This window comes from Hydra viridissima, unplaced genomic scaffold (genome assembly GCF_058129835.1).
Source record: "Hydra viridissima isolate aposymbiotic clone 2 unplaced genomic scaffold, HvirCarnegie_v1 scaffold_10, whole genome shotgun sequence".
Lineage (NCBI taxonomy): Eukaryota > Metazoa > Cnidaria > Hydrozoa > Anthoathecata > Hydridae > Hydra > Hydra viridissima.
The window spans coordinates 8,219,214-8,245,332 of record NW_028324309.1 but is presented as its reverse complement, the minus strand read 5'-3'; the positions used below and the strand labels follow the sequence as shown (position 1 = coordinate 8,245,332).

At 29.5% G+C, this 26,119-nt stretch overlaps 4 protein-coding genes across 5 annotated transcripts; 2 read left to right on the top strand and 2 right to left on the bottom strand.

The window, feature by feature from the left end:
• The first annotated feature begins 1,193 nt into the window (after positions 1 to 1,193).
• On the top strand, positions 1,194 to 3,369 carry LOC149882983 (uncharacterized). Of its 2 annotated transcripts, XM_090065694.1 has the most exons (3): positions 1,194 to 1,302; positions 1,427 to 1,507; positions 2,109 to 3,369. In XM_090065694.1, the coding sequence occupies exons 2-3, from the start codon at positions 1,485 to 1,487 to the stop codon at positions 3,262 to 3,264; spliced, it is 1,179 nt and encodes a 392-aa protein (XP_089921820.1). In that variant the 5' UTR covers positions 1,194 to 1,302; positions 1,427 to 1,484; the 3' UTR covers positions 3,265 to 3,369. The 2 variants fall into 2 exon arrangements, with proteins under 2 accessions (XP_089921820.1, XP_089921819.1); XM_090065693.1 differs by having other exon boundaries at positions 1,207 to 1,507; positions 2,109 to 3,368.
• A 511-nt stretch (positions 3,370 to 3,880) lies between these two features.
• LOC149882982 (uncharacterized) lies at positions 3,881 to 4,491 on the top strand. Its single transcript, XM_090100986.1, has 2 exons — positions 3,881 to 3,910; positions 4,015 to 4,491. The coding sequence occupies exons 1-2, from the start codon at positions 3,881 to 3,883 to the stop codon at positions 4,489 to 4,491; spliced, it is 507 nt and encodes a 168-aa protein (XP_089957112.1).
• Positions 4,492 to 13,776: 9,285 nt separating this feature from the next.
• On the bottom strand, positions 13,777 to 14,994 carry LOC145181936 (thioredoxin 1-like). Its single transcript, XM_090065364.1, has 2 exons — positions 14,730 to 14,994; positions 13,777 to 14,095 (listed from the first exon to the last, which is right to left on the bottom strand). The coding sequence occupies exons 1-2, from the start codon at positions 14,850 to 14,852 to the stop codon at positions 13,898 to 13,900; spliced, it is 321 nt and encodes a 106-aa protein (XP_089921490.1). The 5' UTR covers positions 14,853 to 14,994; the 3' UTR covers positions 13,777 to 13,897.
• Positions 14,995 to 19,803: 4,809 nt separating this feature from the next.
• Positions 19,804 to 21,564, bottom strand: LOC149882981 (uncharacterized). Its single transcript, XM_090065470.1, has one exon. The coding sequence runs from the start codon at positions 21,337 to 21,339 to the stop codon at positions 20,083 to 20,085; it is 1,257 nt and encodes a 418-aa protein (XP_089921596.1). The 5' UTR covers positions 21,340 to 21,564; the 3' UTR covers positions 19,804 to 20,082.
• Between the last annotated feature and the right edge of the window lie 4,555 nt (positions 21,565 to 26,119).

The window sequence follows — 26,119 nt, the reverse complement described above, 5'->3', positions numbered from 1 at the left end:
CGAGAATTAGGTGTTTGGCGTATACAGAGAGAAAAAAGAAGTATGAAAGCTAAGTGAACAAGTTCAATGGCTGTTGAGTGGCTGTTCAAAGTTTCTACTCTTAATTTTATGGCAAAGAAAAAACGTGGGAGTTGATAGATTGGAGTAATATGCCAATATTTAACACCAAAGCACATTATAACACAAATTAGAAGAATTTGTGCTCAATCTACGTAAATATCATATAGTAAATGCACCTGTTCAGTTCTAAAGCTCTTTTAAGGTAACCTGTTAATAGATTGATAATAATACATCCAAAAGAAAGGATGCTACAAATCATTATTCGGAATAAAAAATCTCAAATATTGAAAGTTCTGAAAATTTATGTCTAATCTGGACAAAAATCGCTGCAGTGGTAATTCTTGCTTAAATTCGCTCATCTTGGTCTCATTTTTTTTAGTTTTCCTATAATTAATATAGAAACCAGAGAGAGTAATTGAATTTCGAAAAAAGTTATTTTCACTCTTCCCTAATCTATATTACCTATTCTTTTATGCCTGTTTCGTTGGCAGGCATGTAACTTTATTGAAATAAACAGATTAAAATATCCTTTAGTTCTTCGCATTTTATTTTTGTAACAAGTTTTTTCAACAAGAAACCACAGGACAAGAATTTCTGAGGTAAATATACCAGCATATTGATTAAACATGTTCTCACAATATATGTTGCATGTTTGCACCCAATGCAATCAACGCAAAAAATTCAACAGTGCGAACCTCTGCATTTCAGCGCTGTGAATTCACAAAAAAAAAAAGTTATAAAAAATCGAAGCATTAAAATTTTATTAAGGTGTTTAATTTCTTTAAGCTTTTTCTCTGGAATCATTAGCTCTAGTGCTGTTGTGTTATTGCATTATTAGAGAATAAACAGCACAAAAACTGTTAAGAAAAGCAGAAAATTTCCATTTAATTAATAAATCTGATTTTTTTTTTCAATCAGTAATTTCCTTTAAAATTCCCAGATATAGAAACATGCCAATTCTTCTAAAAGTTCACGAAAGGTTATTAGCGTTGAAGAGTTTGTTATGAATTGATTGCTGCATAAATTCGATATTGTTTATTAAAAAACGTAGTTTATTTTTGAATCAAAAAAAACATTGGGTGATTTCAACATTTGTAAATAAATAATAAGTTAAATGCATCTAATACCTGAATTTTCTTTGAAGCATTTTCCAACACTTTCATTGCTGTTGTTGCGTTCTTTTAAATAAAGTTTTTCAGCGAAAAGATTTTTAAATAGTGTGATTTGAAAAGTTTTGTTCTTGTAAGATTTTAAATTTTCAGTTTTAAAAAGTGATGGCTAAAAAATTTTCTTGATTTAAATTCTTTAAGTATTTATCTTTACGTTGAAATTTGCTCAAACAAAAGTTATTGCTTCGTTAAAGCAGACGTCAATGAAGAAAGTATTTGGTGAGAAGAAATTATTTGGTGAGAAGAAAGTATGAAATGTCTTTTAAAAAATTAGCAAGGTAGTTCTAGTTCTTTTTTCATAAAATCTTTTTGAAATCCTATTAAGAGTACTTTAATAGCAAAAGGGCTTGCTAAACTTTGCGGGTGCGCGCATCACTTGTTGGTATTCCTTGATTGTACTTTACTGTTGGCATGTTTTAATATGCCAATATTAAAGTACATATTTGTGTCTATCATATTTGCATGCCTTCAAGAGAACTTCAAGCGTTCTTAAACGTTGCTTCGATAGCGGACCGGATGCCATTTAAATGGCATAATTTATGTTTTAGATTAAGTTTCAATTGCGTAAATATATTTTTGCGTATGCGCGCGTTTGTATAAAAAACGCCTTATTATTTCTTAATATATGCACCAGCTTCCTAAAAACAGAGGAATTTTCATCTTTGAACGGTGTTTTCCGACAAACGAGTTTATTTAAAGAGCTTTCTTACTTTTGCAACTCAAATCAACCTTTAAACTTAAGCGTTAGTTCCAAAGCACAAGGACTTGTTTGCGAGAGAGCGTACAAGGTGTACAATAAATGTGAAGACTTTCGGAAAAAAGTTTGTGGACTCCAATAACCAGAACAATGAAAAAACTTTTTTCTTAAATTTATTTTAGGGTAAAGACCGGAAAGATGACTTTAAGTAGTGAAATATGTTTTAAGAGACTTGGAAAGGAGGCTTTTCCTCAGACGAAACTCATTACTGAAAGAGAAAAATTATTGAAAGATTTTGAAAAGCAACGCAAAGAGATGATTGAAAAATTTGATAAAGATGTAGCAGAAGTTGTTAATAACTATGAAAGGCGGATAAAATATCTCAAAAAATTAATAGAAGAATACGAAATTAATTCAACCGAATTGAAAAACTCCTTAAAATTTAGAATTGAAGAAAACCTAACTTTAAGAAGCCAAGTTTCAGACTTACAGAAATCACTCTCAATTCAAAGTAATATAAAAAAGTCTTGGAGCAAATATGGAGCTGACGAGGAACTGCCAAAAAAGTATTTTAAAGTCAAATATGATGAAGGTATAGAGGAATGTGATTCAATTGATATTGAAAAAAACTTTTCTACGGATGATAAAATTATTTTAACTGTAAATGGAGTGTTAGATACAGATTTGCATAAAAACTGCAGAAAAGAATTTTTTAAACTTTCGACCCAACTTCGGCGTCAGAAAAAAAAATTTGATATGCAAATTTTAAACGAGAGGGAATTTATGCAAAGTATGTTAGAAAACGAGAAAATGCAGTTTGAAAAAGTTGCATTTAAACAACTTAATAAAAAAATAGAAAAAGAACTGAAAAGAACAGAGATGTTGTGTACAGAAAAAAAGCATCTTCAAAATACCATATCCGAAATTATGATAAACTCAGCAATGTCATGCTTCGAAAATGAAACCTGTGATTGTAACGTTAATCACTGCTCGGAAACCTCAAAAAAAAATCCTGAGCATTTTTGTATTAAACACGAGTTCTGCGTTACTTCTTGTAAACTAATATGTAAACTGTTAAAGAGACATAAAGACTTGCTCACTCAAACTTATCAAGTAAAAATAGATCATAAAAAAAACAAATTTAAATCACAATTGCAGACCTTAGATAAAGAGTTACAGATACTGCGATACGAAAATGAATATTTAAAGAAAAATTTTTGTAAAGATTATTTAGATGAGTTTGTTGATTTATATAACGAAGTTAAAGAAAAACTCATCGTCGTCAAAGAATATTTAAAAGAGGACCTTTTTATTGAAAATAATGAAAGTCTATCATGAAATAAAATATGTAAAATCTTTTTAAAAAATTTCATTTTAAGAAGGAACCACATATATTTTCTATTATCAGGCTTGTTTTAACAAACACATTTATATTGTTAACAAAAAATATAAAAGTTTATAGTAATATATGTATATGATATGTAACAATATATAATAATACGTAATAATATAAAATAGTTTATTATAAATTACTGTAATTTGTAATAACTTATAACAACTTATAATAAACTTATACAATTTATAATAAACTTATACAATTTCTATAGTATAAAAAATAGCAGGTATTTCTTTTCAATCACTTGGTCCAGTTTACTTACAGACATAAAAACTGAACTCAAAGTTATCAGAGGAGAATCCTTATGAAAATGCAAAAAGGTTAAAGCGGTAAATAATTTCAAAATAAAATTTTAAATTTCTAACCCTGACGTTGTAAAAGTTTAGCAGTTGATATTTATAAAAAAGTTATTGATAATTTAGATTTATATATAAGTTTTTTCGGAAGATTTTGCCTAGGGCGCTTTTTCGTTTTTGTCAACGGCTTCAAATACCTAGTTACCGTGTAGTATGAGATTTTTACTCCCACTTTTTTTTTACTCCCCAGTAAAAATCTGATATGAAATTTTTACCGCGGAGTAAAAAACGTGTATGAGATTTTTACTCTCTTTATGAGATTTTTACTCTCAAATTTAATTTTAGCGAAATTACAAATAAACAAGACATGCACGCCAGATTTGCTGATATATTTAGTTATTTAAAATATCAAACGTATCCAAAATTGGTATTACCAAAAATATATTTACTGCAGATATTAATCTACTTTCATGTCCAAAACAACTACACAGTACCAGAGGCGATGGTCATTGCTTTTTTAGGGCAATATCTTATATCATTACAGGCAGTGAAAGCAGTTATGAAATTATAAGAGAAAAAGTTGTAAGACATATGTGTACCCATATTAATGATAAAATGGCTTCATATATGAATCAATCGGTCATAAAATATCTAAATGAAAGTGGTATGAGTGATAATGCAACATGGGCAACTGATGCAGAAATAATTGGGTGTGCCTCATTCATGGGTATTGATATAAAAGTATATGGCAAATATGGTGAGGAATTAAAATGGCTGACTTACTCATGTAGTTTAACACTTACTCAGCTTAGTGAACATGCTATATTCCTTGACAATTCAACTGCAAATCACTTTAATGTTGTACTGTTTTAAAAAAAATTTTTTTGCAGAAAAATAGTTGTAAATCATCTTCTTCATAACTTTAAGATATATGATTTGTATAAATATTTTTGATTTACTTATTTCTATATAACTGTTATTTACTATTAAAGGTTTGCTGACTGCAAAATACATATATATATATATATATATATATATATATATATATATATATATATATATATATATATATATATATATATATATATATATATAGATATATATATAGATATATATATAGATATATATAGATACTTAATCCGTTTTAATTAAAATAGTAAAACAATTTTTACTTCCATTATGATTTTAATTCCTTATATTGAAATGTAGGAAATAAATTATTTTTAAAAAGTTGTTTGCTACTATATGTAACTTAAAATTTTAGTTAACAATAAAATTATTATTAAAAGTTTAACTTTTAATAGCGCTATATAAACATAACGGTAAAAACATCTAAAGGGAGTAAAAATCTCTTAAAGAGAGTAAAAATCTCATACACGTTTTTTACTCCGCGGTAAAAATTTCATATCAGATTTTTACTGGGGAGTAAAAAAAAAGTGGGAGTAAAAATCTCATACTACAACGGCTCTATAGCAGAACACTGATTAGTTCTGTAAAAAAAAATTGTGTTTTAATTGACCGTTATATTTCAGTCAAAATAAACGGGAAAAAAAAGTAAATATAAAAAAACGTTTCAAACGAATAAACAAGGATTAAGTTGACAACATTGAGGAAAAAGAATCCAATACTCAAATTTTAAAAGAATCCAATACTCAAATTTGATTACAAATTTTTTACGCGCTTGTTTTTTTTTCTTTCATGCGCTGGACTATTCAATTTATATTGTAAGGAGTCGACTAAAGTAAAATTGATCTTTATCACATGATCATACCATTCATCTTTACAGATTGGTAATAATCAATGTTCTTTCTCCTCTATTTTTGATCTCTAGTTGTACATTTAATATAAAAAAGTACAGCTCCAATATGCAAGCAGCTTCAATAAAATCAAAAAAGCAATGCAATCGCCATGTGCAGTTGTTACACTTCCAGATTTTTTTTAAGAAATTGTGGATCCAATGGTGAGGAAGCTTTTTGTTGTTTTCTGCATGGTTCCTAATGACGTAGTCGTATCAATTTTAGTTAAGGAATGAGAGGCTCAAGGTAGGAGGGTTAGCGGAAGGAAAACGGAGGTTGGAGTTTAGGTTAAAGATTTTGCTAATTGTTTGGTTAGAGAAGGGCAGGGGTTAACGGTAAGAGTTTCTGTTCCTCGATTCTAACTGTAACGTTTCTCAATATGATAAATTACACATTTCCAGAACCAAGGCGTAAGGAAATCCATATCATTTGTAATTGTCTTAATTAAGGTAATTATTAACTCCTCTTCTGCTTTTCTGAAGCGAAGTTCTCTTTCTTCTTTTTTATCAAAAACGGGATCACTTCCATTGGCGCTTCCGTTTCCGCTGGCTTTTTCTGTAACCAATTTTCTTCTCTCTCTCTTAAGTACTTTTTTGAGCTTTTATAGTTTTCTATAACTTTCTTACTAATTGTTTGTTACTTATTTTTATATCAACATTTCTTTTATTTACTTGACGGTATGAATGCGTCTGGGTTTGTTTCTAAATTTTTCTACCTCACAGTATATATCAGAGGTGGACACTTCCGATAAAAGTTCCGATACTTCGATAAAAATTCCGCTAGTATCTGACTCAGAAAAAAATTTCGGATTATCGGACTAATATATGTAACGGACTTAGACTATCGGATCGGCCATATTAGATATCTGATATTCCAATAACTAACGGACTAAGCAGTAGTGGACTATCGGACCGTCCGAATTTTGTATTTCCGTCTTCTTGGTTTTTTATATATGAAATAAATAATTTTTTTTTTGAACAAGTGCAGATTCAAATTCATGATCGCGCATATCTCCATATTTTTTTTTTAAGTGTTGCTCTTCGCCTACCCGACCGGGGACACGTCATTCTCTACTTTAACTGCTGCATTAAGTCAAAGTGTCCGTCAGCTCTGTTAGATTCTTATCTCAACAGCTCTGTAAGATTTCGGATAAGATCGTTATCCTCTTTATCCTTAGAGTCCCAAAACACATTGAGCTCAGTTGCCTAAGTTACAAGTTGCGCTACAATGAAGCTCTATGATAGCTGTAAAATCTACTACAGTAAATTCGAAAAACAAAATACTTCCTCTCAAAAAACTGTAGCAACCGCAACTTGTTATTTACCCCCAGTTCCAGTTTTGCGACTAAGCAATATTTAAGTATTAATAAATCATTAATTACTTAAAAAACAATCATTGATGGGTTTTATACCTTTTAAAAAAATTTCTGTAAACAATTACAGCTAAATATCATGCCAAGTTAAAATGGACAAGTATTTAACATTTACGTCAAGTCGGACATCTAGCGCTATAAGCCACAGTGATATGTCAAGCCGGCCTAATAGTGAAATGAGCCAGAAGAGTGATAAAGAGAGATAATTATGCTGGATACCTCCAGCCAGGGAGATGGCCAGTCTTCCTATGATAGCACTAAAAAGCCTCGAACTCCGAGCCAGAGAGACAGCCAGCTTGCCACAGGCAACATAGTCAACCTGTGCAAGTTGCCTGTGGCAAGCTGGTAAAGAAAATCAAAAAAAGCATTTAAAATTTTTTTAAGATATCGGAGTATCAGAATATCGATTATCGGACGGGCTATATAGGAAAACTACCGGACTATCGATAGCGGATTAGGAACTCAAACTATCGGACTATCAGATATCGGATTCAAAAAAAGTAGCGGTTGCCCAGCACTGGTATTTACACAGTTAATTTTTTGCACCTTATGTAAAAAAACAACATGTTTCATTGGAAAAAATATGCAAAGAATGTCATTCTCACCAGTTCATGATGTATCATATTATTTCTGGTGCAAATGGAAAAAGCTATTTAATTTTGAATCGTCAGTTAAAATTTATATATTCATTAATACTTGCAATCATATCAAAGAAAAAAGTTTTTTTTCTAAAAGTATGTTTAAATAGTTTTGCAGATAGCTTTGAACTTGGTATATCATTTTGGGTATAGTGAAATAATCAACAAAAGTATCTACAAAACTTCAGCAGTCCACTAGAAACTGCTTTCAAAATGCAGATATATTGCTTTTCTTGATGAAACTTCGGGTAATCATAAAAGAATATAGATTATCTAATTTTAAAATTTTAAAAAAATAACTATTTTTATTTTTTGTTTTGTTTTTTACAAAAAAATAATAACCAACATCAATCAAGTTTTAACAATCTTAAGGAATTTATTATTAAAAAATTTCTTGTTAATTTTTTATAAAATTATTATTTAAACTTTGTTGTATATAAAAATAGTAAATATTTTACTCAGAAATGTAAAAAGACTCATCACACCATTATTAAATGAAGATGCTCAAGATGTTTGCTCTCATTCTGTTAAATATTCAACAGCCAAATGTGCAGCATTAATTTTAAATGTAAACAAAAATAAGTGTAAATAATATTTATAAACAAAATAAAATTGATGAAAATAAAAAGCTGAAAAAGAAAATGAAAAACCAAAGAAATATTCTTGATAATACAAGTAAAAACAGGAGCCAAATAGAATCAAAATATGCAGTAAGTTTTTAGTTCTGCTTCTGCAAATGTTTAAAATAAAACAGTAAAAGTTGGCTAGATTTACATAACCAGATATTGCGCAGGATTTAATGCTAATCAGAACTGCAGTAAAAATGTTATTTTAATTACTTGCTTTGTTTATGTGAACATTTTTTGAGGTTTCAGAAAACATTTTAAGTTATATGCGCTATGATAAAAGTAAGTGTCTTGAAACAGGGTTTCCAAAATGTATGGAAAACCTGGAAGGCTATACATTTTTCATAAAAATCTGGGAAAGTTATCTTTTTGTGAACATAAAGTTTATTAAACTAAAACGTCACAAACACTCTGAACAATGTCACTTTTCTCACGTCATATAATTAACAGAGGATAAGATGGGAATGTGATGGAAACTCTGATCAAAACACTTAAAAACAAATATTTACAAACTCTAATGCTAGTTATGAGTTTCTATTTGTATTTTCAATTATTCTTACTCCAAAAATAATAAAAAGTGATTAAATGGACCTAGTTGGTAAAGAAGAAGAAATCTAGTATGCAACAACTTTCAGAAGAAATCTAGCAAAAATTTAAAAACCATATGAGAAATATTGTAAATAAATTAAAAACCTGGTTTTGAGAATACGAATGTGGGAATACAGCTCGCAGGTTATTATGAAGCCCAAGTTAAGTGGTGAGATTACAGCTTGCAGGTTATTATGAAGCCCAAGTGATGAGATTACGAATGTGGGAACACAGCTCGCAGGTTATTATGAAATATAAATTATAAAGACTGGTTATGAAAATTCGAATGTGGGAAGCTCGCAGGTGAAGCCCAAGTGGTGAGATTACAGGATTGGGCATTAATTTCAATAAAAATTTTAGAATTTTGTTAAGAACGCTGCCCTTCTTCGTTTATGATATTAACTTAATTGAGTTTGAAAAACTTTATTCTGAAACCTAAACTCTTTATCTAAGTATATATTTGTGATATTATATGTTTGTTACTGCGCACGAAATTCTTCTATGTCCTTGGGAAATCATCAAAACATGCATTTTTCTAAATAGAAAACTTAGGTTGATTCTTAACAGGCCCGCATAATAGGTTTTCGTCGATTCTACGAGCACCGTACCAGAAAAAAATCAAGTAGTTCTAAAAATGAAGGCTTGCTTACTTTTGGCAATATCCGATCCCGTCATCAACTCGTACAAAAAGTACCAAATAAGAGAAATTGGATATTACCGTTATATGTTCTCAATTTAATTGTCACGCGTATAAAACCTCCAAATCAGGTTGCAAGTAAAATTCTTTGCGACAGTGAAGACTACTTAGGATCCAATTCTTCAGATTGTGAGTGTGACAACTAGTCATTTCGTCGCGTTGGTTTGACAAGGTTCCAAATGTTCCGCAAGAGGTTTTGAGTAAATCAATGTTAAAAATTGTCATGTTCATACCATCAAAAATTATTAAAATCCATCGATAATATTTTTTACTCATGATAACATAAGCATTTGCTATAAGTATTACTTTTTTTTATTTAAAAATGTTTCACTCTTCATAGAAAAACTAATGCCCCCAAAATGAAGTTAGAACTTTGTCATAGTGAAATAATTATATTCTCACTATGACAAGGTTCCAACTGCTGTTTAACGGTAGTTAGAAACATGTTAGTTACTTTGAAATTTTGTGACTGAAGCAGTTAGTTACTTTAAATTTTGTAACTGAAACAATAATATGATAAAAAGCTAATTTTTATGAATTAGATTATTGTTTCAGTCACAAAACAAGGTTACAACATTTTTTTTTTTTTTTTTTTTTGTACTACATTTTTTGGTACATTTTAAAACCATTACATTAAGTACAACCCTAAAAAGTTGTACATATTTATTATATAGGTGAAGAACAACTCGTTAGTAATCTCCTCGAGATGCATAAACGAAAATACTGCTTTAATATCTTTTTTTTTTAAGTCTGCAAGTTCCTTTGTACAACTTTGAATCTTTGGTTTTACATTCAAAAAGTTGATGGACTTGTTGCTGCATTGTTTATGTTAGGTTTTTCATTGAACTTGACATTCGCACAGTTCATAGGTCCATTGCGATCATGGCTAGATTTAAAATGTATAATGTGAGATGTTTAAGTAAATATCAGAACAGCAACGTTAGAAAAAGAAACTGACTTGTAATTAAACAGCTCTGCTGTTTCTGAACAATCCTTGAAGTCATGTGGCTTTATTTGAATGATACGACAAGGACTTTGTCTGTTAACTCAAATCCTTAAAGTCATGTGGTTTCATTTGAATGATACGACAAGGATTTTTTTTCTGTTAACTTGTTTCAACATCCTTATCAATCCAATTGGACTATAAAAATCAGTTTTCCTCATGAGCTTTTTAATTTCGCAATGGGCATGATCCACCTCTTGGACGCATGAATGACCTGAAGGGAATATTTCATAGTGATTGAGTTAATGTTAGGATTGTCTCTTAAAAAATGTAATACAGCATTTTATAATATACTATTCCGATTTTGAGGAACGCAGGAGTTAGACCAAGCAATTAAGTCACTTACGTCGTTATCCTCTGCCACATTACTCAAAATTTTGCAAAAGGCACTGGCAAGATCATTACCGCTTCTTCCCACCATTGATTCAGTCCATAACGCACAGTATACTTTTTGGTTGTTAAAAAATAAGCTGTCAAATTATACACACTTAGCTTTCTCAGATAAAAAAGGAAACTAAGTTTTGCATGCGGAGTCAATATAACATTTTGAAGGTCAAAAAGTAAAACCGGAACATTTTTATCTTTTTTTTCTTTAGCACGTATAGAGTAAAATCGGGTCAAACCGATCATACTATTTTTTCGATCACTGATCGAAAAATTTAAATAAAACCGGAACTGATAGGAATATTTAAAAAATAAAAACACCAGAAGAAAGAGAATCATCTCCTCTATTCAAATGTATCAAAATAAAATCCAAGTCTATTTTCAGTCATTTTATTTTTATAAAAATTTAAAATAGAGTCGTAAAAATTTGCTTTTTTCTTTTATTTGCTACCCTTATAATTCGGGAACCATAATTCGTTTAAAAATAATTTTACCTCAATCTTGTAGAAAATTTAATTTTAATACCGATTACATAATTTTTTTTCGTTTTATAATTAAAAATTAGACAAAAAAGTAAGAAAAATTAATATTCAATTTTTTCTGGTAAAACCGATCATTCACATATTTACTTTAAATTCCTTTTTTAAGTAGAATGTGAATTTTTTAAATTAGGTACTTAGGTGAATTTATTAAACGTATTTTATATTGATCGGTTTTAACAGACTTTCTGCCAAAAGCGATCTTTTTTTTTCTTCTTGTTTTCATATTTTCAAATACAATTAAAAAAAAAAAAATTAATAAATGTGCTTGTTGGTTTTTTTTTTTTCTTATTTAAAAAAAATAGTTTAAAATTTTTAAAAAATAATAAAGTTACTTGATTTTTATTGATCGGTGATCGGTTTGACCCGCTTTTACTCTCTCTCTCTCTTTTTTTAAAAAAACTTGATGTCTTTCAAAGCCTTCTCTTAATTTTTCAGACGTAGGATCAGTGTTTTTAAGCAACTTTAAACTTCTCACAAAGATCGCATCTATCCTTTTTAAGAATGTAAAAACCAAGATTGAATTCGGAGAAAATATTTTTTTTACTGGCTCAACATTTTCGTTTATACATTTAATTATATAATTAGATTTTTTTTACTGGCTCAACATTTTCGTTTATACATTTCTCTTTGTAAAGATTATACATTTTTGAAATATCAAGGTGTGACTCGAGGTATTCTCTATTGGTACTTACTCGACAATGTGACTCAACTGTTGGAAAAGTTGAAAAGCTGAGTTGGTGTACGTTTTGGTGCACTGTGCGGTATACGTTTGCCTTTCAATATTTCACCTCTTAGATCTTGTGCAGGAGTATTTGTTTTAACATCTTTGGTGTTGTGAGCTGTGTAAACTTTTGGTGTTGTGAGCTGTGTAGCTTTTGGGAAAATGACAGTGTAGTTAGGTAAAATGTTTTGCAAACACGGACTTTTTCTCTTTTACATGAAAAAAATAACTAGAGGCGTAATTCCTTTTTGAAAAAATTTGTTTTTCAGCGTGGTCATCAGTTTTTATTTGCATTTCACTACAATTTTATTCTTCGCGGTTTCTCTTTTAACTACGCAGCCTGGTTTTTATTATTGCTACAAAAACCTTTTATTAAAAGTTGTTTTAATTTTAATATTACTGATAATTTTGATTTAACAAGTTAAAATAAGTTACTTAGTAAGATCAGCGTTCCAAAGTGCACATATATCAACTAATCGTTGTAATAAGTAAAGAAAAATGAAGAAGTATTGACTTGCTTTTTGAGGTGGCACTGCAAAATATAGTTAGATCAACTTACCGTAAGGGAATGGCGTGGCGAATTGTGCTTATATTGCGATAAGTTTGTAAATTTATTAATGCAAAAACATCATTACTTTAAAATAAAAAGATAATTTTAGCTCATAAATCTCCTTTTATTTTGAATTATAATATTATTTCTATGCTGATCGAAACCAGTATTTTGCTTCGCAATGTGACGGGTGTGAATTTGAGTAACGTTATAAAAAATATTTTTTTTAAATTTTCAAATAATAGCTTTAATGGTATTTTATCCTACATCGGTGTCAAATTATAACACTTTTTGTTGATTTTCAGACCTATTTTTTATATGATTTTTGATGGGTATAAAATTCTCTATCATTATAATTAGTTAATAAAAACCAGCAAGAGATTATGAAGCTATTGTTAGTTAGAACCTTGTCAAACTAAATATTAGTTAAATAAAGTTGCAGATAGAACTTTGGCACTTTAGCAGTTTGCTTGTTTTGCGCTATATCGCTGTAAATTTCAGTTTATTTTGTTCATCATGATTTAAATAGTCTAATAAAATGATTAAGTCAACTTTGGCAAAAATGTCAGTTAGAACCTTGTCAAGCCAACACGACGATTTGACGTTAACTGTTGAACATATGACATTAGCTGATTTTTAATGATCAGCTTTTTCGATATTCCGCAACTCTTCTTATCAAACCGACAGCTAAATCCGCAAAAATACAGATTTTTGCGGATTTAGCTATCAGGTTGATGGATGATTTGCATAAGAATGTGAAAACAGACTCACATTTATTTCAACTACATCTTTTTTGCTTAGGGTTATTCTTAATACAGTTAGTGCAACTTTTTTTACGTTGATCTTTAAGTATCATAAATTTTATAATGCGAATTATTTCTCATGATGCACTTTTCTTTTAAACCAAATAGGTCATTGATTGGAAAAAGAAAAAGAAACAAAGGAAAAGAAAAACCCAAAATGTTCTTGACCTACCCTTGATACAATATCGAGAGTAGGTCAAGAGCATTTTGGGTTTTTCAACAGATGAGCCCAAGTAATATAAAACACAAGGGAAAAAAAGTAGTTGAGCACCAATTAAAATGAAAAGAAAAATAACCGACGGTGGTTATTTAAATCCAGAAGTAACCACTCTACAGAATGGATATCAAAAGGATAAGAGAATGTGATTTAAGATTTGAGAGTAATAAATCCTCTATTTTCTCAATTTCAAGTGCAACAAGCTTTAAAACTCAAAACCATTAAACAACTGATTGTTTATTTATAACAATTTTACTTTGTTAAAAGTTGTTTATTCCAAATATAAAAAAAACTTGCAATAAAATGAAAAAATTGTTCTTTGGTTGTTAAAGTAAATTTAGTTTAGTCATTCGATAAACGTTCAATAATACCAGTAAGTTTACTTTCATCAGCTCCTACTAAATCTTCATCAAATTTTTGTCCATCCTTAAAAAACTTGAAGGTTGGCATTGCAGAGATTCTCTGATCTTCTGCTGTTTCACTGTTTTGATCTACATCTACTTTAATAAATTTTATTGACGTGTAATTAGCTGCCAATGCCTAAAAATTATACATAAAAATTTCAAATTTGATTTTTTATAAATGAAAATTTTGAATTTAATAACATGATAAAAAGTTCACACACGATAGTTTAATTTACCATCATCGCTTTTATTTTTCTGCATAATACAGCTAGCTTGCTACCATTTAAATTACCTAAAATATTTTAGTCAACTTTTTTATTACCTAAAATACTTTAGGTTTTTGATTTAAGATTGTGGTTTTTAGCTTTGGAATAATATTTTACAAAAATAACAGAACAGAGTTATTGCTACTACTTGCTGTATTTATTTTCTCACATTTTGTAATTTGAAATTTAAAATAGTAAAAATACCCTATGCTTTGAGGGGTTTTTTTTACAGGAAACTATTTTACATGTGTACAAATATTTGAATCTAAAAAGAATTCAACTTAGAATACTTGGAAAATTTTGAACATAGACTTAAAAAGCTATTTTATTGTTTTGTTTTTTTAATTAAATTTTTAAAATATTTTCAACTTGAATAAAAAGCTAATTCTAAGACTATCTAAGCTACCAATCTATATTACAAGCTCTATTTATATACATCTTTGTTTGTGTGCATGTGTGTTTTTATATATATATACATATTTATGTTGTTTATATACAAGTTACCTCAAACTTTGGACCTATAAATTGACAGGGACCACACCAAGTTGCAGTAAAATCAACAGCAACACGTTTATGAGATTGAATTATTTCATCAAATTCTGCCTTTGTTGTCACTGAATAAACCATTTTGTATTATCAAACCTTAATATGAAGTAGAACACTTGAAGAAGAAACCCTTGAGTTTCAGTTCGCTCTTAATAAAGAGTTGATATTGGAAGGAGTCACTAGTTCCGCATTCATTGATTTCCCTGTTCACTTTTACCTTCATAAAAAGCATCAAAAATTAAAACAGCTACCAAAAAGATAAAAGTGATCTCACAAACGATGTTTATCAATTCAACTCTTACAAAGGGGGTATTAAATATCAATTAAATATTATTTCTAAATCGAGATTCGGTAGTATTTACAAAAACAAAAAATTTTTATTTGTTATATCAGCAAGTATTTTAATTTCATGATTTGAAATTTCACATGATTTAGATAAAATTGTACAGCAATGGTATCAACATCTCACACAACATCATGTTGATTAACATGATTGCGTCATTTTGATTCTATGCCGTTACACATTACCTAAAATTAGCTCGGCTTTTCTCAGTTATTTCATATTTCTAAAAAAGGGGGAAACGTAACAATTAATCAACAAAAAAAATTAACTTCACAAAAACTGTTGTAATGTAAATGTTTCTCAGAGAATATTTTAAGTGAAATCACAATAGATATAGTAAATACATGGAATGAAGTTAAAAGTAGATGCCAAAATGAAAAAGTAAAAACGAAGTTATACCAAATAAACAAATATCCTAAATTTTACTTAGAACCTTTAAAAATATAGAAAATTTTGTTTATGCATTTACTTGAATAATTAATACTTTTCCTATTTAAAGATAGAAAATCAATTTCTGGCAGTAAGATTTCCAGATGCCATCATAGCGCCATTTAGTTACAAAAACACGTCTGTACACAAGCATATATTGGATTTCTTCAGAGTTCATATAATTCTTTACGTCTAATTTATAGTAAAACAATTGAAGATCACACTGGAAAAACGATCAAGCTACATTTTTATTGTTTTGGGTAAATTAGATTTTAAACTTCAAAACACCATAGCTCATACCATAGTTCACTTTTTTGTTAAACTAAATATCTGTGTAATTTGATCGGTTTTCTAGTTATATAGTCAATTATTATATAGTTAAACTGCAGTCAAATATAGCAGGGGCAAAAACCCAAAAAAAGCAAAAAGTAGCTTGATCGTTTTTCCAGTGTGGTCTTCAATTGTTAAAAGTGAAAATATTAATCTGCAACTTCAGTACTCAAAGTTTGAAATTTGATTTTAGGAATTTTTTTCTCATGAAAACAATATAATTTAGTAAAATGAATTCAAAACTTCATCGGTGTTTTAGAAAAATTCCGCTGTGCATATTATCAATAAACAGGTTTGCTTTCGCCTCGATCTTCAAACATCTTTTGTGGACGCATAGCTGCTCCACTTTTGCATGCTACATTCGCACTAGTTGTATGGAAAGAATCATTTTAATGCAAATCCAAAAATTTTGTAAAACATGTGGATGCTATTAGAAATGTTTTTCTCTTTTAAAACTAAAAAGCTGCCAACTTTTTTAAAATCACTACCTGCCACTTATTTTTGTAAAAATGTTTTCATCAAAGTGAATGCGATCAGATTTCTAAAGGGAAGTTTTAGTTTTTATATGCTAGATTGACTACGAGTTAAAAAATTAGTTCCGACAAGTTGTTTAGAAACGGCATTAGATTTGTGAGTGAATAAATTCAAACTGGTAACAAAGTTGTGCGCAAATTCTTTTGATTTTTTAAGTCTGTTATCCCAATAAGCTTGAATTAAATTTGTTCAACTGAGGATGCTGTTTACGGACTTTAAGAGAAATTCTTCAACTCATAAGTTTGATCCGGCCTTATGTAGAAGTAGAGAGAAATTCAAGATATTGTTAAATTTTCACCTCTTATGGCTATCAATAAATTGAATTTTGAATCTAAAGGCGAAACAAGAGAACTGATAGACAAGATCAAAAAATATATAAAACGTGTTGAAAAGGGTGTGCCAAGGAACGTGTCTATTGGCCTTTGAAAAAATGGCGCCATATCTTGTGGTCTGATGAAAGCAAAATTGTCCTCTTTGGTTCTGCTGGTAGTCCTAACTTATCAATATGTCAGAAGTCTGCAAAATAACTTACAAACCTATAAATCATAAAGCTGCGAACAGCTTACAACTCGCAATATACATTTCAGACTCTGAAGCACGGTGGAGCAAAAATCAATATTTTGGGCTGTTTCTTGTACTAAGGAATACTAAGTGCCTTTTACTCGTACTACGGAGTACTAAATGACTGAATAGTCATTTGGTACTCCGTACATTGTTTTGCATAAATATGCAAAACAATGACCCCAAACAAATGAGTAAAACTGCAGAAAATTGACGTAAACACAGCTGTATATCAGTCATTTGAAAAAAATCGAATTTTAAAATGATTTTTATATTTAGACATAAGAAGTTTAAAGGTTCCAGAAAAGAATTACCATTTTTCCCATATTTTATTTTATATAATACAGTGTAACACTATTGGTTGGATCAATTTTAATAAATACCTCAGCGCTTTAATAAATACTAAGGGTCTGCGTATCGTTATTATTTTGAACCGATAACGATATAAAATGATAACGATATCAAACGATATAAGTTTGTCTATGAAACGATAATATCGGTTTAGTTATCGTTTGAAACGATATCCAAACGATAACTTATCGTTTGAAACGATATTATCGGCTTTTTTTTATCGGTTTATCGGAATACATAAAAATAACGAGAATACCGATATTTATCGGTATAATAACGATATCTTTTACAATATTCCAATTTTTTTTTTTTTAAATGCCAAATTTTAGTTCAAATATATAATAAATTTTCAAGTCGAGTCAAGATGTCGTTTTGCCTATCTTTACCGGTTTTACAAGTTAATCCTTCCCAATCGTATATATTATTTAGATGTCTAACTTCACAAAAGTTCTGTAAAGAAAAAGTGAAGCAACACTGTTCTCTAAATTGACCCCCAGGTTGAAACTCTCCCCACTCCTGATTTTTTTACATTTAATCAATCATATGCATTAGTAAACACAATATATGTTGTCAAAAAAATCTGAACTAAGTGCTAATTATCTATACTTCCGAAATTAAAACGCATAATTTTTGGCTTTTTTTCTTCCAAAGTTTTAATTAATTCAGTATTTATTGTAGTCAAAATAACCCATTAATATTTATTTATTTCATTTACAAAAAAACCATAATATAAATACATTTGTATCACAAATGATATTTAAGTTAATGCCTGTTTAAATTAAAATTTACCACAGCAGATTTTAGCTCTCCATAACTTTTTGTCCTATGTTTCTTTTATAGTTCATCCAAGTCTTTTCATTGCTACCTAAGCTAATATTATTGCAATCTACAAAGGTGAGAATTTTTGTGAAGTTAGACATCTAGATAATATATACGATTGGGAAGGATTAACTTGTAAAACCGGTAAAGATAGGCAAAATGACATCTTGACTCGACTTGAAAATTTATTATATATTTGAACTAAAATTTGGCATTTTAAAAAAAAAAAATTGGAATATTGTAAAAAATATCATTATTATACCGATAAATATAGGTATTCTCGTTATTTTTATGTATTCCGATAAACCGATAAAAAAAAAGCCGATAATATCGTTTCAAACGATAAGTTATCGTTTGGTTATCGTTTCAAACGATAACTAAACCGATATTATCGTTTCATAGACAAACTCATATCGTTTGATATCGTTATCATTTTATATCGTTATCGGTTCAAAATATCGGTTCATACCGATATACCGATAGCGATACGCAGACCCTTAATAAATACCTCAGCGCTTTGATAAATACCTCAGCGCTTTCATTTGTACAACATGTGGTAGTGGTTATTTTTTTTAGTGTTAAAAGCTTTCATTTTTCTACGGAATTCTTTAAGTTCTATTTTTTTTTTTGTTTCATTGTTATTTTAAAGGCATAATGTTTTTAGACTTTCCATTGTTTACGCGAATGTTCTTGGATTGATATTGAAAGATTGTCATCAAAAACGCAGAGTTTTTTAAGAAAAAATACTGTTTCGAGAATAGTAATTACACGATAGCAATTACATGAATAATGATTACATAATATTAACAGATTGTCATTAAAAATCCAGATACATAGTTTATTAAGGAAAAATACTGTTTCAAGACTAAAACCAAGTTTAAGTGAATTTTCTTGACCGCGTTCTTTTTCTCATAGTAAATTATGTTTTTGCTAGTTATTTGACTCAAGGAATGTGAGCCTGCGGCTTCGTCTGATTTTATTGTTTTTTATCACAAAAGTGTGAATGATAATTTCAAGTCTAAATTTTTGTAGATTAAATAGACTACTTTCGGCTTTGCAAATAGAAATAAGCGCAGTCTAAACATTATCACGCAATATTGTTGAGATTAGTTGTTTTTATGATTTTAAGATAAAGAAAAGCTACTAATCTTAACAAGTTTCATATTAAGATTATTTTAAGGTAAAGAAAAACAACTTATCTTAACTATATTCTTGTTATGATTATTGTTTAAATGCACCAAAAAGTGAACTATCTTAAATTTATTCAGTATTTCTGCAAAGTCAAAGGACAATTGTTGTTGTTGTTGATAATTTAAGTTTTAAAATTTAATCTATTTTATTATATTTTTATATAACTCAATTTTTTATATTAATTTAAATTATTACGCAATTTTACAAAACTGTAATGCCTGATATTCATGTATATAATTCATTAAAGTGTAAAGAATTAGGTGCAGTTCGTTATTTCACTACTTATGCTTAGGTGATCACGTACAGTTTACAGAATAATTAAGTAGAACATCTAACTTTGTTGAGTTTCATAAGAAAGTTTGTACTGCTTTTGTATAAATATAAATATTTGTTGTATCATTTATGTTTTTTAAAGTTTGCACTGGAAACATAACGTAAATGTTTTTGCTTTAAATAATTTAATTTGATAAATAATTTTTATATACAAAGTTTATTTATACAGTAAAATAAATAAATACAAAGTCCCCATTAAAAATGGCGCAATATTAACATTTTCTATTTACAAAAAAATAAATAATTATAAATGAGCCATTATAGTTAATAATAAAGCCTAATATAACAAAAAAAAAAAAAAAAAAAAAGCATCGTAAAAACTTTTGTACAATAAGATAAATAGATAACGCAGCAGGAAAACCAATGTTAACAAAATGGATTAACATAAGTTCAATTAAAAAAATTCAGACACAGCTTTAACTATACTGATATTCGTACACTGTCCATTCGTTCGTTTATAACATCAGATGTATCTCCGGGAGAAAGCTCTTCGTTCGATGGACTTTCGTTGTCTAAGTCGCAAGGTGAGCCATCGCCGTGGACTTTCACGTGTTTTCTTAAACTGCTGGGATGTGTATAGCTTTTTGTGCAAGTTCCGACTCGGCATGTGTACGGTTTATCAGAAGTATGGACGTGAGAATGTTTCTTACGGTCTGAAGAGTTTGCAAATCGACGACCGCACCCAGAAAATTCGCATACAAATGGTCGTTCACCAGTATGGGTACGCTTGTGTATTTTTAAATTTTCCGAACGTGCAAATAATTTCCCACAGCCAGGAAAAGGGCATGGAAATGGTTTTTCTCCAGTATGTACGCGTAAATGGTTAACAAGTTTGTATTTAGCTTTAAAAGGTAACCCGTTTCGAGGGCAGTTTTGCCATTGACAAACATATAGTCCATTACCAGTGTCTGCAGTTTGAACGTGCTCTTCGCTCAAATGATTCACAATATCGTGCATACTTGAAAATTGACGTCCACAAGGTTTCATTTTTGAAAAACCGTGGTGCTCGATCCACATGCATGACATAATATAAGTAGACCCAGGATGTCGCATATACTGGTAAATCATACCTGGTGGGGTGGGCTGGTGAAGCAGTGATTGATCAATATATGGGCTATGAAAAGGTCCTGGCGATATGGCCCCATACCTACTTCGACTGCATAAGTCCGATTCTAACCCACTGTAAGAAGAGTGGTTTGATAAAAAGTTAGAAGTTGAATATCCTCTTGCAGATGGTGGTGGTGGTACAAAAGATGGGTAATAAGCATGAGGTGAAGAACTAGAAGTTAAATCGCTACTTGCTAAGGTATGGTGCACTGGGTTGGTTAGTTGAGACCCTTGGCCTAAATAATGTGTGTAACGATAAGAATGAGGAGAATAGCGGGCAGAATTTGATCCAACACTACACGTGGGTATATTGATTGAATCATAGTAAGAGATGCTTCCATTGTTTGCTGCACCTTGTAAGTGAACATGGGACTCCGGCTTTGCTGATAGATGCGCTGCTGGTGGAATATAGTCTGAATGTGACAAGTAGTTTCCAGCCGCTGCTGCTGCTCCACAACTTGAATGAAGCGCCGAGTTGTGATATGCAGCAGATAGAACAGGGTTGTATGGAGTAGTCTGCGTGTTTGGGCGTAATACTCTGTAATCATATGCATCACTCATGTTGATCATATAATGTCCAACAAATCAATCGACCTGATGTTTTTTTAATGAAATATTGTATCCCCAGGTAAGCAGATACGACGGGTCTTGTTTTCTCTTCTTTGAATTGAGCTTTGTTGCACTGTGCTAAAATAATGATACTTTTTTATCAGCTAAGTTAAATCAGCGCGTTTCTCTCTCTAAGTCGCTTTTGCGAACTATTCACGAGCCTTTTATGCCCACGGCGTCATTCAGAAAGCTGTGCAGAAGTTCATACAACCTTAAATCCATCTCAGCATGTCCTAAATAGTTTAGCCTACGGTTGATTAAGAACAACTTATATACTCCTTGTTGCATAATTTACAATGTTCAATTTAATAAATTATTTAAGTTTAAATGACCATTAATTTAAAGGAGATTTTTTTCAAACTTTGGAAGTGATATTTATTTTATTTTAATTCATTTTCAAACTTTGAAAAAAAGAATTAAACTTTGCAAAAAAATATTTATTAGAAAAAATCTTTTTTAAAAGCGGTTTTTTCTTTTTTTCTTTTCTTTTTTTTTTTTTTTAATGCTAAGATTTGGGAAAAGAGAAAAAAAAATTACGTTTTATAAAATTAAATAGAAATTTAAATAACTGAATTGCAATTATAAATAGTCAACTTTTATTTAGCATAAATTTTCTTATGTTAGTACCGAACTTATGTCTGAATAAGATGAAAACATTTGAGTATAAAAGTTAAGCGCTCAAAACACGCGGCGCGCCCAGATTTTTCAAAGCAAGATTTTCACAGCGCACGTGGAGAATGTAGGTCCTGCGGGGAATTCCTTGAAGAGTTCAGTGAGCTATGGCATGGGGGGTCTATGCCAACCACCAATAACATCATTTAGAGTGATAAGAAATAATTGTGCGAAAAATAACTTCAGAACAAAGGCAAGCACGTTCTAGCAGCTTATGCTCTAAGAAGTTTATTGAATAACCATACACTGCTGTGCTCAAGAAACAGTTATGGTCGAAAGTAATCTTATTGTATCGATAAATAAGATCACTTAATTGATTTAGCACGTTGTGTTTTTAGGGTTTTACCACTATCTTGATGGGATCAGATCTTCAAATAAAGGAGAAGAAACCGCGAATCTCTCATTTGTTGCCTTTTATACACATAAATTTCCTGAACGAAAAATTTTAACCGAGTGGTTTATAAAATAAAAAACATACCTTGTCTTTAAATATTTTTTATGCATCGCTAAAAGAAGAAGAAAAAAAAAATCTCTAAATGAAGAAAAAAAATTTTCTTATTAGACACAGTTTAGCGTTTTAATACAGAAAATTTAGGAAGATGCTTTCAGAAATGAATAAAACGGTTATGGCAATTTAATTTCGTCTTTTCATTTCGTTTCTTTTCATTTTAATTTCATTAATTTCGTAAAAATAGTAAACTTTTATTTCATTTTTGACAAATATATTCTTATCATATATATATATATATATATATATATATATATATATATATATATATATATATATATATATATATATATATAATTTATTTATAGTTTTATTTATATAGCTTCGTCTGACGGTTGTTGTAGATACGACGGAAAGTTTTTCTGTAAAGCTCGCATTCTTGGTAAAAAAAAATTACTGTCGTTTTCTTCGTCAATTAATATTTTCTTCACGACTTTGCCATATTTCAATTCTTTGGTTCAATATTCGAATCAAATTTCATTCTATGGATTTCGAGAAGAAAAAAAATACTTATAATAAAATAAAGGAAAAAGTATTGAGGTAATTATTGCAGGATTTTTTTTTGCGATATCAATCGGTAACGAAGGATTAATTAGTTTACGCGCGAATTTACTACACTTAACTTCCGCAAAACAGAAGAGCAACACAAAGAACTTGAGGCATTAAGTTTAATTAGTTTTCGCGCTCAGTAAAACAACTTACGCGCACTTTACTCACTTTTCCATCAAGCGCTAAACGAGTTGTTTTTTTGTCAACTAATTGCTTTTCGCGTAAAATATTTTCTCAAAACTTATTGTTCTCAAAATAATGCTTCAAATATTGCACATTAAATGCAGCTTTCTTAGGCTGCTAATTTTGTATTTTTAGCTACTGTTGTTGAAAACATCCGCTTTTTTTAAAATGTGCCAAATTGAGTTTCCACTTAAGTAAGGGGTAAAACAATTTGTTTCCTGCTTTTTCTATTAGACAAGAAAGAAAGAAAAAAACAGTTTGACACATAAAACAGTAAACAAATTTATTCAATGAAAGATGTGTTGTCATATTATAAATTGCAAAAAATGTATATAGAATTATAATGACAAAAGAAAAAATTAGAAAGAGTTATATTATCAATGCAAATATTGCTTGGGGAAGTACAAACAATGTTTGCAGTGTAAAATCAATCCGTCCTTACACGTTTTTAAAGATTTTATTACCTTAAAAACAAAAAATAAGTATACAATACGAAATGATAACTCACTCTTTGAACCCTTTTGTCGAACTAAATTTAATCAGTTCTGTATTAGCTTATCGTGCACCCAATCTCTGGAACAAAACTGTTTTACCAAATTTTGATTTATCAATTACTTTCCCAGTCTTTAAAAAGAAATTAGAAAAATTCATTCTATTTAATGACAATATTATGAAATATTTTTAAAAATAAGAAATTTGTATATACACGCTCTTTTGTTTTTTGTATTTTGTCATTTTTATTTGTCTATATTTTATTAATGGCTTAAGTTATATTCTATTATAACTTTTTATGGTTCTGGCGACAAGATCATTCAATCTTCTATCAGATATCAAGTTTTTATTTAAATTAGTCTATATATCACGGATTTTATTGCATTACGAAAGCATATGTCGGATTTTGTTGTATTACGAGAATATATGTCATGGATTTTGTTGTATTACGAGAGCATATATCATGGACTTTATTGTATTATGACTAATTAAATGTAAAACTGAAAAAAAAAAAAAAAAAACCCTGATTTTTGAAAATTTTTTTTCTAAGTTAAAATTAGTTTTTCATTTTCACTATAAAAGTGAAACTTCGTTGAGACTCCAGAAATTCTTAAATAGTAACTTTATTTGCTGTTAATGAGAGTTGTTGCTATTTCTGGTTTACTTAAGGTCTCTTTTTGTTTACGATTCATTTCCAGGTCTCCTGGTACCTTATTTGTATTCATATTAATAATTGCAAAAAAACCTGCCTAGTTATCAAACATATTTTACATTTCATCAAAAATGTCTTACATTTAAAAGTAAGTAGGGTCACATTTAAATTTTTAATCAAAAGTGTCAGTAACCAGATCAAGTTTTAAAATAGGCTATAAGCAAACCAGACCAGAAATTTTCAAGAATCAGTTTAACCACTTTTTTAAAAATAATATGAACCTTATTCTTCGAAAACTCCTACTTTTCTCATTTAAATATCATAAGAGTATTTGCTTACCACACATAACCTTCAATCTCTAAACATTAGTGTTTATGGGGACAATTAAGCATCAACATAACCGTGATATCAATTCTCGGCTATTTAACAATCCTGGCAAGACAGTGTTTATATTTGATATTGCAAATTTCACAGTTCGAGCTTAGGTTAAAACATCTATGCCTACCTTTTTTCACATTTTAAGTGAAATTTTATATAAAGTTTTTTTACATAAAAATTCACTTAAAATCAGCATAGATGCTTTAACGTTTAAGCTCGAACTATAGACGAGTACCGATTCAGCTTATAACAGAGTTTTTTAACCAGTAGAAACCAAAACCTTGTAACAGCTAAATTATTTAGCTTCAGTTTTGGAAATTATTTATATAAATAATTACATTTAGGCAACTTTAGAAAGAAATGCTCTTTCTGCCAAACTGTTCAAAGACAGATCACCTGAAAAGTAACTAAGAATTGAAACTGTCGTGAACTTTAAGCGAAACCATAGTCTACCAGGTTGTGTGGTGCTAGAAATAAGATAGGGAGGTATTGGTTGTTCAGACAAAGAATCAAAATTTAAAAGAAAGAATTTAAAAGATAATAATAAAAACGGAATTTGATATTTCATAAATTATTGGCTGTAAAATAGTTGAACATTTATAAATACGAAGATCATCATAAAAGTGTTCGACCCATTAGCAATGGTATTCAACTAAGAAATAACAAGAAAGATACTAGAGTTAGCAAAGTGTTATACTAGACTTTGAAAATGTAGAAAAAAACCACTAAAACTTGAATATTCTTCTTCAACTCATAATCTTCAATCAGCTAAGTTTTATCTTCAGCTCTGACCTAAAGATCATCAATACCATTTTTGGTTTAGATGCAAGAACCTTTTAAATTGAAGTTAATGTCACCTAGACTTAGAATGTGGGTTATATTTTAAAAACTGAAACAATGCTTCGAGAGAAAATATTCGTATTGGTTCCGTGATGGAACCATAGATCAGAAACCGCATGACCATGTTTGAAAGCAAACGTAAGAATGTCATTAAGCCTGTTGAATGAAACCACTAACCTAGTCGCACCACTTAAATAAAAAACCCAGTTTGCTATTGCAAAGACTAACCACTGGTGACAAAAATTTGGCACAATCTTTGATAAGCTAAAACTTATTGAATTTTTAGTTATCCAGTCTTAATTTTTTAGTTATTTTGTTTATAAAGTGTTACTTATCTTTTACTGAAAGTTTTGTTTACTTAGATTAATTAATAAAAAAGTTATCCAAAAATGAAGTCGATTACATTAATTGAACAAGTGTACAACTATTGTAATTTGCATCCTAACGCTAAAACGAAGAGCACCGTA

What these genes read in the sequence shown, in the direction of transcription:
- LOC149882983 (XM_090065694.1), top strand. Translation starts at nt 1,485, where the DNA reads ATGTCTTTTAAAAAATTAGCAAG. An exon ending in TCTTTTAAAAAATTAGCAAG is followed by an intron (nt 1,508 to 2,108) that starts GTAGTTCTAGTT and finishes AATTTATTTTAG; the next exon opens with GGTAAAGACCGGAAAGATGA.
- LOC149882982 (XM_090100986.1), top strand. Translation starts at nt 3,881, where the DNA reads ATGAAATTTTTACCGCGGAGTAAAAAACGT. An exon ending in TACCGCGGAGTAAAAAACGT is followed by an intron (nt 3,911 to 4,014) that starts GTATGAGATTTT and finishes TGATATATTTAG; the next exon opens with TTATTTAAAATATCAAACGT.
- LOC145181936 (XM_090065364.1), bottom strand. Translation starts at nt 14,852, where the DNA reads ATGGTTTATTCAGTGACAACAAAGGCAGAATTTGATGAAATAATTCAA. An exon ending in TTATAGGTCCAAAGTTTGAG is followed by an intron (nt 14,096 to 14,729) that starts GTAACTTGTATA and finishes TATAATTTTTAG; the next exon opens with GCATTGGCAGCTAATTACAC.
- LOC149882981 (XM_090065470.1), bottom strand. Translation starts at nt 21,339, where the DNA reads ATGATCAACATGAGTGATGCATATGATTACAGAGTATTACGCCCAAAC.